This window comes from Protopterus annectens, chromosome 12.part0 (genome assembly GCF_019279795.1).
Source record: "Protopterus annectens isolate FY-2018-M chromosome 12.part0, PAN1.0, whole genome shotgun sequence".
Lineage (NCBI taxonomy): Eukaryota > Metazoa > Chordata > Ceratodontiformes > Protopteridae > Protopterus > Protopterus annectens.
In genome coordinates, this window is record NC_056746.1 from 1,234,395,986 (window position 1) to 1,234,411,205 (window position 15,220).

Sequence of the window (15,220 nt, forward strand, 5' to 3'; positions counted from 1 at the left end):
GGTCAGTAATTAGTACCAAATTAAGTAATATTTGCACAAACACAAAATCCCTCCAGCTATAAGCAAATACATCAGGAAGGTATTGTAAAGATGTAGCCAGTTAGATCAGAGGGGATGGAGGGAGGGTAACCTGGACTGCAGCAGGGTGTACACTCGAACATCTACATTTATGGTAGGTACTAAACTGTACTATGTTCATCGTGTTACCCTGCTGCAGTCATCACACTTGGGTAGAATCCCAAAGCTTAAGGATGGGTGGAGGCGTTATAGAGGGTTAGAGGAGGCTAGAAGGCCCTGCAGAACTGCAGTGGTGAAGCCAGTCCTAGTCTTAGAGTAGAGTGGTAAGTGATAGTTTGGTAAAGGTGTGTACTGAACTCCAAGTTGCAGCTTCCAAAATCTCCTTGGTTGGAACCCCCCTGAGGAAGGCTGTAGATGTAGCTGTTGCCCTGGTAGAATGGGGCCTAATGGTAGCAGGAACTGGTTTTCCATGATGGGTATAGCAAAAACGAATACAATGTCCTATCCATTTGGAAATGGTTTGTTTTGATATAGCCTTCCCTTGAGAAGCTGTAGCATAGGATACAAAGAGCTGGTCAGATTTTCTGAAAGCCTTAGTTTTATCCAAGTAGTAACGAAGTTGCCTGTGAATGTCCAAGGAATGCAGGAGTCTTTCTCCTTTGTTCTGTGGATTTGGGAAGAAGGTGGGTAAGTGGATGGTTTCATTTAAAGCCACACTGGAAACTACCTTAGGCATGAAGGAAGGATTAGTTCATAGAAAAACTCTGTCTTGATGGAAAATGAGGAAAGGTTCCACTGCCATTAGTGCCTGCAGCTCTGAGACTCTTCTAGCTGAAGTTATTGCTAGCAGCAGGGCAGTCTTCCATGATAGGAACTGTAGATCTGCAGAGAAAGCTGGTTCAAAGGGAGGTAGTGTATGTTTTTCCAGAACAAAACTGAGGTCCCATGTTGGTGTAGGTGCTCTCCTGGGGGGCCTAATGTTTTTTGCCCCTCTGAGGAACTGCCTTAGAAGTGGATGCAAAAATAAGGGTGGATCCGTATTGTAGTGGGCTGAAATAGCTGATGCATGGATTTTAATGGAAGAAAAAGAAAGTCCTTTGTGTAACATCTCAGTTAAATACTGTAGAATCTGAGGCATGTGAGGCTGAAGTGTGTTTTGGCCTTTAGCTTGTTTCCAGGCACAAAACCTTTTCCATTTGTCCGAATAGGCTTTCCTGGTGCTGGGCCTCCTAGCTTCCAGAATAACATCCATAACTGCTTGGGAAAGAGGAGCTGGCTGGATGCTTAGGTGATTTGCCATGCAGCCAGATTTAAGGTTTTGAGCTGGCTGTGAAGAATCTGATTGTTTTGCTGTGTGAGCAAATGGGCAATTTGTGGTAAAATCCAAGGTGGGCCCTGGGCCATATTCCTCAATAGTGGGTACCAGTGCTGGCGTGGCCAGTCTGGGGCTATGAGTATCAGTCGTGGCCTCCCCTTTCTGACTTTCAGAAGCACCTTTGTGAGGAGAGGCAATGGAGGGAAGGCATATACTGTCAGGTTTTTCCAACTGAATGAGAGTGCGTCCACTTTCCAAGCTTGATGGTGAAGTGTCCTTGTACAAAATTTTGTTAGTTGATCATTTTGAGGACTGGCAAACAGGTCTATGTCTGGAAGGCCCCATTTTTGAGTTATCATTGCAAATACTTGTGGATCCAGTTTCCACTCGTGGGGATCCATGATGTTTCTGCTGAGGTCTTCTGCCAATGTGTTCTTTTTTCCTGGCAGGAATTGAGCTTGTAACTGAACTTGGTAAGCCAGAGCTGTGTTCCACAAGGTCATTGCTTGCCTGCATAGAGGGTAGGAGTGTGTATCCCCCTGTTTGTTTATGTACCACATTACTGTGGTGTTTTCCATCCTTATTGCAAGTTGTCCTGGATGTAATAGATTCTTGAAGGCTGTCCGAGCATTCTGTACAGCTAGCATCTCTTTTTGATTGATGTGCAGATTCCTTTGATCTGCAGTCCATACGCCTTGAACGCACTGTCCTGCCATGTGTGCCCCCCAGGCGTAGTCCGATGCATCTGTTGTCATAGTTTGTCTGGCTGGGGGCAAGGTGAAAGGCTGACCCTTGTTGATGTGACATGCCTGTGACCACCACAGAAACTCCTGTTGTAGGCAGGGAATGAGAGATATCATTGTGTCCAAGCTGTGGCTGTGTTGAGACCATACGCTTTTTAGGTACCACTGTAATTTCCTCATATGCAGCTTTGCAAATGGTATTAGTAGTATGCAAGATGCCATGAAGCCCAAGGCCTGCAGAATTTTTCTTGCAGGTAGTTGGGTCTTTGTTGCCATTGTTTTGAAATATTGAGTCAGTTGTAGTTGTTTGTCTGGCGTGAGATAAGCCTTCTGGGCCGTTGTATTTAAGCTGGCACCCAGGAATGTCATATTTTGTGAGGGTACTAGTTTTGATTTCTTTTCGTTTACTGTGTACCCCAGGCAACTTAGAAGATGTTTTACAAAAGCCAGATGTTGTAAGACGATGTCCTTGCTTTCTGCTTGGATGAGGCAGTCGTCCAGGTATGGGTATATTTGAATTCTTCTTTGTCTGCAGTATGCAATTACTGGTGCCAGGCATTTTGTGAAGACCCTGGGCGCAGTAGATAAGCCAAAGGGCAGTGCAGAGAATTAGTAATGGGTTGAACCTGCAATGAAACGGAGGTATCTTCTGCAACTTTGTCTGATAGGGACATGCAGGTATGCCTCCTTGAGGTCCAACGTTACTAGCCATGCTTTCTTGCCCAACATGGGAAGAAGCTGCTGTAGTGTTAGCATCTTGAATTTGGGTACTTGTATGAAGGTGTTTAGAATTGAAAGGTCCAGAATTGGTCTCCAGGCATTGTCCTTTCTGGGAACTAGAAAGAGTCTTGAGTAAAATCCTTGGCCTTGCTCTCGAGTAGGTACCAGTTGAATGGCTCTCATGTCCATTACAGCTGTAATTTGTTTTTGTGCCTCTGCCCATTGATTTCGTGACAGGTTTGGCATTCCTCTTTTCATTGGCAAGGTGTGAAAATGGAATCTGTATCCTCGTGAAATTATGTCTAGGACCCATTTGTCCTTTGTGACAATGTGCCAGTTGTCTGAAAAAAGTGTGAGTTTTCCTCCCAAGGGGGCTGCCAAGAGAGTGTTGCTTGGCCAGATGAGGTGCAAGTCATTGAGTTTGCCTTCTGGTAGTTTGGGACCTGTCTTCTCCTCCTTTCTGTGTTGCAGTGCCCCATTAGTGAGGTTTGTACTGGGCTTGTGGTTGTCCTCTGCCTCTTGGACATCTGTATTTACCCCTCTGTGGTCTGTCAGTAGCTGGAAAGGACCAATTTTTTGTTGGCCAATTTCTGCTGAAGCGAGGGGGCTGTACCTGTAGGAAATCTTTGACTGTTTGCATAGATTTTGCCTTAGCCTCCATTTTCTTTAAGACTTCTTCTGCTTTAACTCCAAAAAGAACATCCTGCTGTAAGGGAGCATCTAGAAGCTTTGCTTTAACATGATCAGGCAGAGTTTGTTCCTTTAACCAAGCATGCCTACATATAACAGACCCAGTGACAGCTGCTCTGCAGGAAGCCTCCAAAGAATCAAACCCACATTGTAAAGTAAGTTTGTCCACCTGTTCAGTTGCATGCAACAGATCCTGCATTTCTTTCAATTCAGACTGTTGAGGGAGTGTGCTCATTTTTTGTTTTAACTGAGACATTAGAAATTGCTGATATTTTAGCATGTGAAATTGGCAATTTAGTGCCCTCATAGCTAGAGTGGCTGAGGTGTAAACCTTTTCCCCCCACCTGTCTAGTGCTCTGGAGTCCCTTTCAGAGGGTACAGGATTTTTTGCCATAGAAGCCTTAGCCCCTTTGGGACTCTGGGAGATAGTCTCTGGATCAGCAACAGGGCTTTTATAAAGAAATTTGTGGGAATCAGGCACTCTATAGTATCTGTCAGGTTTAGCAGGAGGCAGAGAATCTGGGTTCAAACTGGATTCTAAGTAAACATCATCCACAATGTCTAAAACTGGGGGGATGGCAAGTGGTCTGTGCTGGGGGAGTAAAAGAAACTCTCTGAGCCTTTTCTTTGAGTCAGAGTAGTCCTGACCTTCCCAGTGAAAATGTTCCCTCATAGTGTGTAAAGTTTCCCCAAAGGAGTAGTCTTCTGGAGGAGAAGCTGAGGGAAAAGAATCCTCAGCATCAGAATATTCATAAGGGGAGAAGGAGTAATCTTGGTCCTCAGAGGAGCCTGAGGAAATAGGCACTTGTTCAGAGGAGGCATATTCTTCCTCTTGTTTAGACCTTTTGTCAGGTGGGGTTGGGAACCCCTGATTAGAGAGATCAAATCCTCAGCCATTTTGAGCATCTGTTTCTTAGGCATGGGGCCTTGAACTGGAGACTGAAGTGCAGTATTTTTAGGTTTAATAGGAGTCTTAGGATACGTTTTTATGGTGAGCGTCGTCGGTCTGAAGACGCCTTCAGAAACCGAAGGTGTTTCTGCAGCACCGACATCTTTTTCAGTAGTGTCGTCGGAAGGGGCTAAAGAAAATGGCTGCGTCGGCCTAGTACTTTCCGCCAAAAGTTCCGAAGCGGTCTCGGGTTCCAGATCTGTGGTAGTCAGGGGCTGCATCGGAGCCTCACTGAAGACCGGTGAACCGGAGACCGGACCAGCCGAGGCCTCGGAGTCTGGCTTGGGTCTAGGCTGCCTGTCCTTATCCTTGCATTTTTTGTGCACGCCGGTAGTCGGTTGCTCCGACGGGATAGTGTAGTTAAATTTTCTACAGAAGTAGTGTTGTGCGAAATCAAAGCGTCTTTTTATAGTATGCTTATTAAACCTAGCACAAAAACGACAACCAGTGACGTCGTGGTCTGGGCCTAGGCAAGGTATGCAGTAAGAATGAAAATCCTTATGAGGTATTTGCTTCCCACAAGAAATACAATTGTTAACTTTTTCTGACATCGGTCTGAGGCAAGAAAAGTTTCCCCAATGGGGTACTTAGCTTTATTGAAGACTTCAGATCTGAAATTCGACTTTGAAAATCTCAGGAGTCGGCCGACCGGCACTTGCGAACTGCTTCTGCTTCGGGCACCGCGCGGCAAGAAAGACTGAAGAAAATGGCGTCGGATGCACTATACCCCTGGCACACTAACGTCAGGGAAGAAGCGACAGCAACTGATGCCGTACCAAGACTTTGGAATTCCGGCCGACTACGGGACCGCCTGACGACAAGATAACCCAAGTGTGATGACTGCAGCAGGGTAACACGATGAACATCTGTCTGTGTACGTCCAGTTGGTGTGATCTGTACTCTGCCTTGTTGCCATATTTTACGAAAAAAACAGGCAAGTCAATGGACTGATTCAAATTCGTTTCAGAACATACCTTGCGGAGGAATGAAGGGTTAGTTCTCAGGGATACTCTATCTTTGTGGAAAATCAAGTAAGGGGGGCATACTGACAAAGCTTGGAGTTCTGATACCAGTCTAGCAGAAGGTGGTTTTCCACATTTGAAACTTTAGTTGACAAGATGATGCAGGTTCAAAGGGAGGAAGGATCAAGGTGGACAACACAAAGTTAAGGTTCCAAGGGGCTGGTGGTTCTTTCACTGGAGGCCTTAGTAGAAAAGTACCTTTCAAAAAGGCTTTGCAAAGCCTGTGAGACATTATTTTTAATCCCATTTCTCCAATATGATAGTTTGATATAGCAGCTAATTGAACTCGAATGGTAGCCACTGCTGCACATTCATCGAAAAGTTTCGCTAGGAAGTCTAATATGGTTGTTACACAAAGGCAGTGAAAGGATCAATGGGATTGTTGAGCGCCCAACGGGAGAACCTTTTCCATTTGCTAGCATACAGTTTCCCGGTTGAAGTCTTAGTGGACAAAATCAAAATATGTTTCACTGCAGGAGAAATATCTGGAAGCCTGGCTAGGAGCGGAAGTGGAGCAGCTACACTGTCAGTTTGAGGGTTTGAATTGACAGATGGGGCATCCCTGATGGATGAGTCAAGAGGTCTGTAACTGAGTCCAGAATCCACGGCTCCTCTTGGAGATGGGGCCATAGAAAAGGGAACCAAATCTGACGAGGCCAGCATGGGGTGATGAGTATCAAACTGCTCCTCAATGTGCTGGCTCTCTGAAGGACTTAGGGAGGAAAGGCATAGAGAAGGCCCGGGGGCCAATCCTGTACAAATACATCCCTCTGTGACTCCCCTGGCGGGGGGATCAAGGCAAAGTAGCTGCTGCATTTGGCATTCATGGACGTGGCAGAGAGGTCACCGCAAGGCTGGCTCCTCTTGCAGAAAATCTGCTCCACAACTTCCTGTTTTAGGGACCACTCGTGAGGCATTAGAATAGCTCTGCTGAGTTTGTCTGCTATCATGCTGGACTTCCCCAGGATATGTGTTGCTATCAAAAAACATTGGGAAGAAACTGCCCACTGCCATACTCTTTGGGCCTCTCGACATAGGGGGAATAAGACTTGGTTCCTCCTTGTTTGTTTATATACCACACCACTGACATGCTGTCTGTCTGGATTGCAATTGTTCCTAGTGGAAGGGAGTTCTGGAATGTCTGCAACACCAAAAGCACCACTCTCATGTCTAGGACACTGTCATGCAAGTGGTTCTTGTATTCCTGCCAAACGCCTTGGACAGTCTTCCCCAGATGATGCCCCCCCCATCCCATATGGGAAGCATCCGTGGTCACTGTAGCTGTTGGTTTTGGAAAAATGAATGGTCTGCCTAAATCCACCTGAGTAGAGTGAAGCCACCAGCGCAGATTCCTCTTGCAAGAGTCCTTATTGATAATGTTGTGAGACATGGGCAGCTCCTGGATGGAAAACTGGGAGTAAAGTAGCCACTGGAGAATCTTCATGTGCAGACGAGCCAAGGGTACCAAGGTTATTGCTGCCACCATGGTACCTAAAACTTTCCAAACAACCTTGGCTTGTACATTTTTCTTCATTAAGAGGTTTTTGACTTGCTGACGTAAGGTTTGAACCCTCTCGGGAGGAAGTCTGGCTAACATTTGTCTTGTACTTAAGTCTGCTCCTATGAAGACAATATGCTGTGATGGCAACTAGGCAGAGTTTTTGAAGTTTATCGTAATGCCTAGCTGACAGCAAAGATGAATGGTGGTGTCTCTCTCTCTTCTTAGTAGATGCTCGGTGCTGGCAGTTAGGAGCCAGTCTAAGTACGGAAACACCCGGAATCCTAGACACCTCAAGTGAGCCGTAACTACTGCCATGCATATGGTGAACACTCTGGGGGCTGTAATGAGACGAAAGGGCAAAGCTCGAAACTGGAAGTGACTGGCTCCTAGCCGGAAGTGCAAGAACCTTCTGGATCACCTTTTCATTCGAATGTGGTAGTACACATCCTGAAGGTCTACAGAGCACATCCAACTGTCTTTTTCCAGAAATGGAAGTATCAACTGCAGAGTCATCATCATAGAGCTTAGTCTTTTTATTTTTATTTATTTATTTATTTATTTTTTAATTTTTTTACAGATTTGTTGAGATAACTGAGACCCAAAATGGGTCTCCAGTCCCATTTTTTTTTTTTGAACTAAAAATAATGTTGAGTAAGTTCGGATCTTCTCTGGTCTGCGGGGACTTCTTAGAGGCGTCTTTCTTAGCAACATTTGGATTTCTAATGTTGCTTGTTCCTTTTCACTGGGTGGAACATCTGGAAATGATTTGTTTATGGGAGTGGGGAAGGAGAAGGGAATGATATAACCCCTGGATATTACTGTTCTGCACCCATTTGTTGTTTGTTATTTTTTGCCAGGTTTCGCAGTACAGGGAACAATTGACCCCCGACTGTCTCCAGAAGTGAGCAATCGTGCACTCCTTTTGGACCGCTGGAAGAGTCTACCAAAGAAAGATTCTCTGGAGCCCTGGTTTTGCAGGCCTCCTCTGCTGTGAGGGTGGCGTCTTCCATTACTGTTCCCCCCTCTGCCTCTAGGGGAGCTTTCACTGTGCATGTCTTGGAAAGACCTCTATGAGTTTCTGAACCACATCTTTCCACTACCTCTCTGACTTTTGGGAAAGGGTCTAGTAGGTGTGGAAAAATGTATTCCAATGGCAGATAAGGTCTTGCCTTCTTGTTCACACCTGGTGAGAGTTTCTTTTTCTTTTGGTCCAAAAAGGGAAGAGCCATCAAAGGGATGTTAATGAAGGAAGACATGAAGAGCTCTGCGAAATCACAAAGGCGCATCCAGGCCTGCCTCCTGAGAGAGATGCCTGAACCTGCTGCCCTACTCATTCCATCTGCTGCATACGATATAAGCCTCATGGATGAGTTAACAACTGAATTTAGGGTGGTGAGCTGAGCACTGACTATCTGCCACTGCATTTGCTACAGCTCCTCGGAGGGAGTCTGATAATTCCTTTAGTAGGTCCCTTTGCAATCTAGTGAAGTGGGTAAGATAGTTCAGTGACCGGAAGGCAAAGGTAGCTGACGAAAAGACGTGCTTCCCATACCTATCCATAGTCCTGGAATCCTTATTCAGAGAATGGAGAGAGGAATTGGTCTTAGAAAGTTTCTTTTTAGTGGCGTCAGCCACGACCATGGCATCAACTGCTACACCTTTCGTCAAAAAGTTCTTGTCCTTAGGGGCCGTAATATATTTATTTGGCCTCCTATGAATAGGCTCTATGGCATCTGGGGTCTCCCAAGCCTTCTGAGATATTAACTCAATAAGCTCATTGGAAGGGGAGGTCTCCCAAGAGGTTGAGGGGTGAGACCCAAAGGCCTTCAATTAAACAGACTCCTCGACTGAAGGGGAGTTGGGCTGCCAGTCACCCCTCTGCTTTAAAATTTCCAGGATGTCTCCAAAGGAGACATCTTCAGGAGGTGAGCATGGGGATCCTTCTGCTTCATCGAGGTTGGTATCAGATGTGATGGACTCCTCTGGAGAATCAAGATACTTCCTCTTGCATGTCATCTTCGGGGTGACCTCCTCAGTGGGATATTCTGGGGAGGTTTTGGAAGAGGAGGGAAGTCTCTTGCTGGACATCTTGAAGCCTAGAGTGTCTGCGGACCTGTGGAGAGGGTAGGTGAGAAGGCAAAGGCACCTGTACATAACTGGGACGAAGATCTGAGGGAGATTGTGTCTCAGACTGAGTAGTAGTCATAACCCTCCTCATAACTTCAAAGGCAGTTCGCCCCCGCTCTGAAGAACTCCCCGGATCCGACAAACAAGTTGTCACAGCGAATGGAACCTCTGGAGCAGAAGACGGAAGCTTGGAAGCGGAGGTAGGAGCCAAACTCACCCACGCCAAGGCCCCCAGAGGCAGGGTCGGATCCAGTGAGATCCAAACCAGCACTATAGACCCAACTGGAGAGTGTCTGCTTCTCAGAGATTTCCTGCTCTGACTGGTCGTAAACAGGGCAGATACCGGATCTGAGGATCCTATGGGACCCAGACCTGATATTAGACACAAGCTGGATATCAGAATCTTCCAGCTCTGAAGTCGAAGGACAGATCAGAGGAAGAGGAGCAGCAGGCGCCGAGGGGGGAAGACTGTGTCTGTTCCGAATCCTTTGGGCTCAGATCCAACAATAATTTGGTCAAGGTTGGTGTCTTTAACAGCCTCTCCGCCATCATATCCACATCTTCATCGGACAGACTCCTGGTGTACTGGGTAGAGAGGGTAGGTGAACTCGATCTTGCCAGAAAAGGTGGTGGGAGCTGAGAGCATACTGGTTCCAAGAAGGTGATTGGCTCCTGTATCTAAACTCGGAAGGTAATGTCGACTTTGGAGCTGAAAGTTCCAGTTGCTCCCAAAAAGCCTTGGATCCCACCTGAGTTGTCTGCTCTGGTAGTTCCTTTGGAGCAGACAGCTTGGGAGCTTTCTGCTTCGGCTCTGAAGAAGCTAGTTTTTGCGGTCTTTCCACTTTTTCAGATTTTTCTGATTTAGAAGATGATGATTCAGGAGATATAGCCTCAGAAAAAGGAGTTTTAATCAAAGCTTTTAGAATTAGCTTATTTTTGCATTCCATCAATGCCCTATGGTTAAATATGTGGTAGATGGAGCAAGACTCCTGTAAATGAAGAGGCCCCAAGCAATATACTCACATAAAATGTGTGAATTAAGTGGCATCTTCTTCCCACATTTCTCACACGTTTTGAAGCCTAAAGGCTTCAATTCCTGCTTTTAAGACATGCCTATAATTCAAAAGAGCAGAGGAAATATGAATGGAACACACATACATAAAAACACTTAGAAACAGTCCTCTAACTTAAACAGACCGAAAGTTATAAGGAGAAGATTTTTTTTTAATCAATTAGAAAGGGGGAAACAAAAAGGTGGAAAAGAAATGTCCTCCAATTTAAAAGGATGTCAGTTAAATGTCCTCTAACTCAAGCGGATGCTAACAAAGAAGTAAAGGGATTAGAAATTAACACTCAATATAGGGTAAAGATAAATAAAACTAGATACAAAATGTAAGAAACTATGGAAAGGTGAAATATCAATAATACTAAGAAAAACAGAGTGAAACACTTAGCCCAGAGGTTGCTAGCTGACCTCCTCGCTGCATGGCAAATGAGATCTGAGGAAGCTAGAAGGTTGCATTATGGGTAAAGGAGGATGCCCATGAGCTTTGCTGAAGACCTCGAGCTTTAGGAATGGCCGAGATGGATCCAATGGATTGGATCTGACCCATCAGTGAGAATAAAGGTGAGAATAACATCACATCATTTAGATATAGGATGGCACTGACAGTGTACATCACAAAATATTTCAGACTGCATTAACTTTATAGTAAGACAAACTTTTTATACGTACGAGAATGGACATTTGTACTTCTTGAATGGCTCGTGGATTAGCATATGTCTTTTCAACTTGTCTTTGCGATTAAAAGCTGCATTACACACTGAACAAATAAAAGGCTTTTCACCTGTGAAGATACAAGTGGTAGAGATAGCAATATACTCACATAAAATGTGTGAATTAAGTGGCATCTTCTTCCCACATTTCTCACACGTTTTGAAGCCTAAAGGCTTCAATTCCTGCTTTTGAGACATGCCTATAATTCAAAAGGGCAGAGGAAAGATGACTGGAACACACATACATAAAAACACTTAGAAACAGTCCTCTAACTTAAACAGACCGAAAGTTATAAGGAGAAGATTTTTTTTTTAATCAATTAGAAAGGGGGAAACAAAAAGGTGGAAAAGAAATGTCCTCCAATTTAAAAGGATGTCAGTTAAATGTCCTCTAACTCAAGCGGATGCTAACAAAGAAGTAAAGGGATTAGAAATTAACACTCAATATAGGGTAAAGATAAATAAAACTAGATACAAAATGTAAGAAACTATGGAAAGGTGAAATATCAATAATACTAAAAAAAAACAGAGTGAAACACTTAGCCCAGAGGTTGCTAGCTGACCTCCTCGCTGCATGGCAAATGAGATCTGAGGAAGCTAGAAGGTTGCATTATGGGTAAAGGAGGATGCCCATGAGCTTTGCTGAAGACCTCGAGCTTTAGGAATGGCCGAGATGGATCCAATGGATTGGATCTGACCCATCAGTGAGAATAAAGGTGAGAATAACATCACATCATTTAGATATAGGATGGCACTGACAGTGTACATCACAAAATATTTCAGACTGCATTAACTTTATAGTAAGACAAACTTTTTATACGTACGAGAATGGACATTTGTACTTCTTGAATGGCTCGTGGATTAGCATATGCCTTTTCAACTTGTCTTTGCGATTAAAAGCTGCATTACACACTGAACAAATAAAAGGCTTTTCACCTGTGAAGATACAAGTGGTAGAGATAAACAACACTTTCTATTGTGTAGGCTAAAGCAGAATGGAAAAATATGCTTACTGCAGTCTAACAGCACAGTCCAACTCATCACAGCATGCCAGTTTTCTTTTCCAGTGGATTGACTCTAATTTTGAAGGTTTGCTAATGGCATTTAGCAATGAAATGTAAAAAAGGCAACGTCTACACTTCTGTTACAAATGAATCCTGGCTTCTTCCAGCAAGCCTTGGACACCAGCTCTCCAGCAAGGTGGTGAATGGTAAAGCAAGATTCACTGCTTCCTTTCACAAATCACTGCCAGAACATTTCTTTACTTCTGTTAGGTGGTAAATGAAGTTAGCCAAGTGGCAATTACAGTGGTTAAATCCCTACAAAGTAGACCACTGTTAATTGTCACTTGTACCTCATTCATCCATCTACCACCACCAAACACACACCATGGTGGTGATTTCAGGGTATCTGTTACAGTAGTTAGTAAGTTAGGTGCCTACTAAAACCTAATTTTCCATTACAGACTGGCAGCTCACATATAGTGAGCTCATCCAGCTGATGCTCATTAAATTCAGCAAGGAGCAAGATGTCTTCCAGAACTTATGTCACTAGTACTAAAAGCATAAAAAGCTACCTCTCAAAATAAACTTCTCCACAGAAAACACTGCACACTTTTTAAGGGATGTTTTCCTGGTTATAATCTAAGGTCGTTATTTTTTCACCACAACAATATTCCAATAAACCATCTCATTTCCTTACAGCTTCTACTAGGACAGCGGGCATAAAAACTGAATGCAAATGGAAGAAAAGTACATAACATAATGCAAGAAGTTATGTAAAAGTTACCTGCAATATATTTAACTGCGAAAAAATACAGTAAAAAACTTTGCTACATTGTTTTCTGCCATGACACAACTGCTCAAATCAAATTCAATTAATATTTTTCAGAAATATTACTTTTCTTGAAATGTGCCTAAGAAAAAAAGACAAATACTTATAATTTGTACAGATCCCAAGTGTTTGCCTTTTCTCTAAGTAATGACAACTTCAGAGGTGATTATGTTAAGCAATAGAGGGTAGGATAAAGACCACCCCCTACCCCACCAAGTTTGATACCAGCAGATTCCACTGTAAAACAAACTGATTTCAGAAAAATGCTCATTACTAATGTTCTGACCAACAGCTATGTGAACTCTTGCTGGAATACACCTGATTTCTGGAGAAAGGTGTACTTTACAAACGCTACTGTTTATGACTTAATATCCAATACACAGTTTCTACATGTATTCCTCTTAGGTTCATACAACAATATGCTCTGGAGATTTAAACCATAAGGTTAAAATAATCAAGTAGAACTTTATTTTTACCCAAAATATCACAATAAGTTTATCCTCCCTTTTTCAAGTAGATGTTTTAATACCCTTGTTTGATACAGGGTACTACTGTTCTGGTAAGATTCTCCTCCAGTGTCTCTCTCTGTTGTCTAGAGTTCCAATGATTTTATTATTAAAGCCAAAGCATTCTGTATTTTACAAGTCCACACTGCCCAGGAGATACAGAATGTGATCCTTACTTTATAACACTATACGTGTAAACTAAGAAGGAACTGACAAACATGAAACAATGGCCTTCCTGAAATCATTTGCTTTAATAATTATTCAGTGTTAACAAGGTAGTTTGTTTTCACAATCGTCACTGCCCTACACACATAAATACACATATAGAAGATGCCCGATTCTTACTTACCCAGATCAGCAAGTTCACAAAATGTGCAATAATATTAAAATATCAACTAAATCAGTGTAAACACAGACATGGGATAGTCACCTGTACTTACCTGAATGAATGCGTGCATGCAGTTTGAGGTAATGCTCTCGTCTGAAGAACTTCTCACAGATCTGACATTTGAACTTGCCCCCTCCACCATGGGTTGGGAGGTGTCGTCTCAAATACCTTTCACAAGGAAACACCTTTGAAGAAAACAAGCACAATCCTCAGTTCATTATGTGTAGAAAGACAGCACGTTTTCAATGCAGGTTTCACAACAAATGCATTAAACACATTTTAACAAGCAAAATTCAGATTTAAGATTAAATCTGAATAACCATTGATGTATCAGGTGGGGGAATAACACAAAATGAACTATAAAAGCAAAGTCTTGTGTATTTTTTCTCTGCACTGTAACCTTTAGTCTCACCACATTACACACATGGAACTTCAAAACAATCCATTCATTACTTTTTTTGTATATAACAATCCCAATTCACTTACTAGCACTTAATCTGCCTTTAATTATTTTTTTCAGTCCAACATAAGCATTACTATTCCTCATCTGTATGCTTAAAATGTCAACTATGGCACTGTACAATAAAAACTTTTCTTTAGTATTGGTTAAAAATTCTTTACATTATGGCCCAGATCTTGGACTTTGCACTACTTCACTCACTTTGGCAACACACAAACACATTAAATAAATACATGCATAAGCAACACTAGAAATGTCAAAAATAACTTTTTGCAGGGAGTTAAATCCCAATGTACAACTCAATATGGCGGCAAGCCCACTTGCCTCCAAATTTTATACATACCAAATCCGAAGTTGTGTGAGTTTACACACAGTCAACAGACAAGGGAAAAGGTGAAAAACAAACACGAAATTCATATTTTCCGTATTTTTTCAAGTCCGGCACAAGATAACATCTGTGACACAGCTCCAGTGTTCTGAAACATCAAATAAGGGCACCAGACTTTCCTATGTCAATATTCTTAACTTTGTTGAAACACTGAGTGATAAAACGACATAGCTGCAGTCATAAAATGAATGCTGACAACCAATGTCCAAGTGCTTCTATCAAATTACAGAATGCAACACAATGGGAAAGCCATGTTGACATTGTTCTCTTTCACTACAGGTAAAAAAAAAAAAAAAGAGAAAGACGGGCCATTCTTTCTGATCTAGTTGTTTTTCTTCACAAAAAAATATCTAAGGTGGCTATGTGCATTCAAGATGTGTCATTTTTTTCCTTTTCTGCTTAGTGAAGAAACCCGACTGCATCAATAAGACCGCAAATTCTACTTTAGTCATAAAGACATAAGCACACTTCGGAGCCATACAGATGAACACCCACTCTCCCCTTTTTAAAGTGCTTTCCAGTCTCTCTTCCCAATGTTTTCTAACTTCTCCTGATTGAATAATAATTATTCTTCAATATTTTATATGCCCTACTAATTATCCCTTTCTTTAAGGCAGCCTCTGTTTTAGATTAAACTAAACTCAGAGACAGTCTTTCACTGCACGCTGCACAACCCTTTCTCTTTGCCTATAATCTGTCGATCTCTGGTAGGAAAGGCAATCTCTAACTTGCAGTCCACAAAAGGTTACAAATCAAAGTAGAAAGGCATGATGATGAAATAGGG

At 42.9% G+C, this 15,220-nt stretch overlaps 1 protein-coding gene across 1 annotated transcript in view; it reads right to left on the minus strand.

The window, feature by feature from the left end:
* Positions 1-15,220, minus strand: part of ZNF341 (zinc finger protein 341) — a 1,063,660-nt gene that overhangs the window by 242,229 nt on the left and 806,211 nt on the right. The window contains exons 12-13 of the mRNA XM_044089011.1: positions 13,641-13,773; positions 11,686-11,797 (exon numbers count right to left, since the gene is read on the minus strand). Of these exons, the coding sequence (XP_043944946.1) occupies positions 11,686-11,797; positions 13,641-13,773 (245 nt within the window). The remainder of the gene's footprint in view (positions 1-11,685; positions 11,798-13,640; positions 13,774-15,220) is intronic.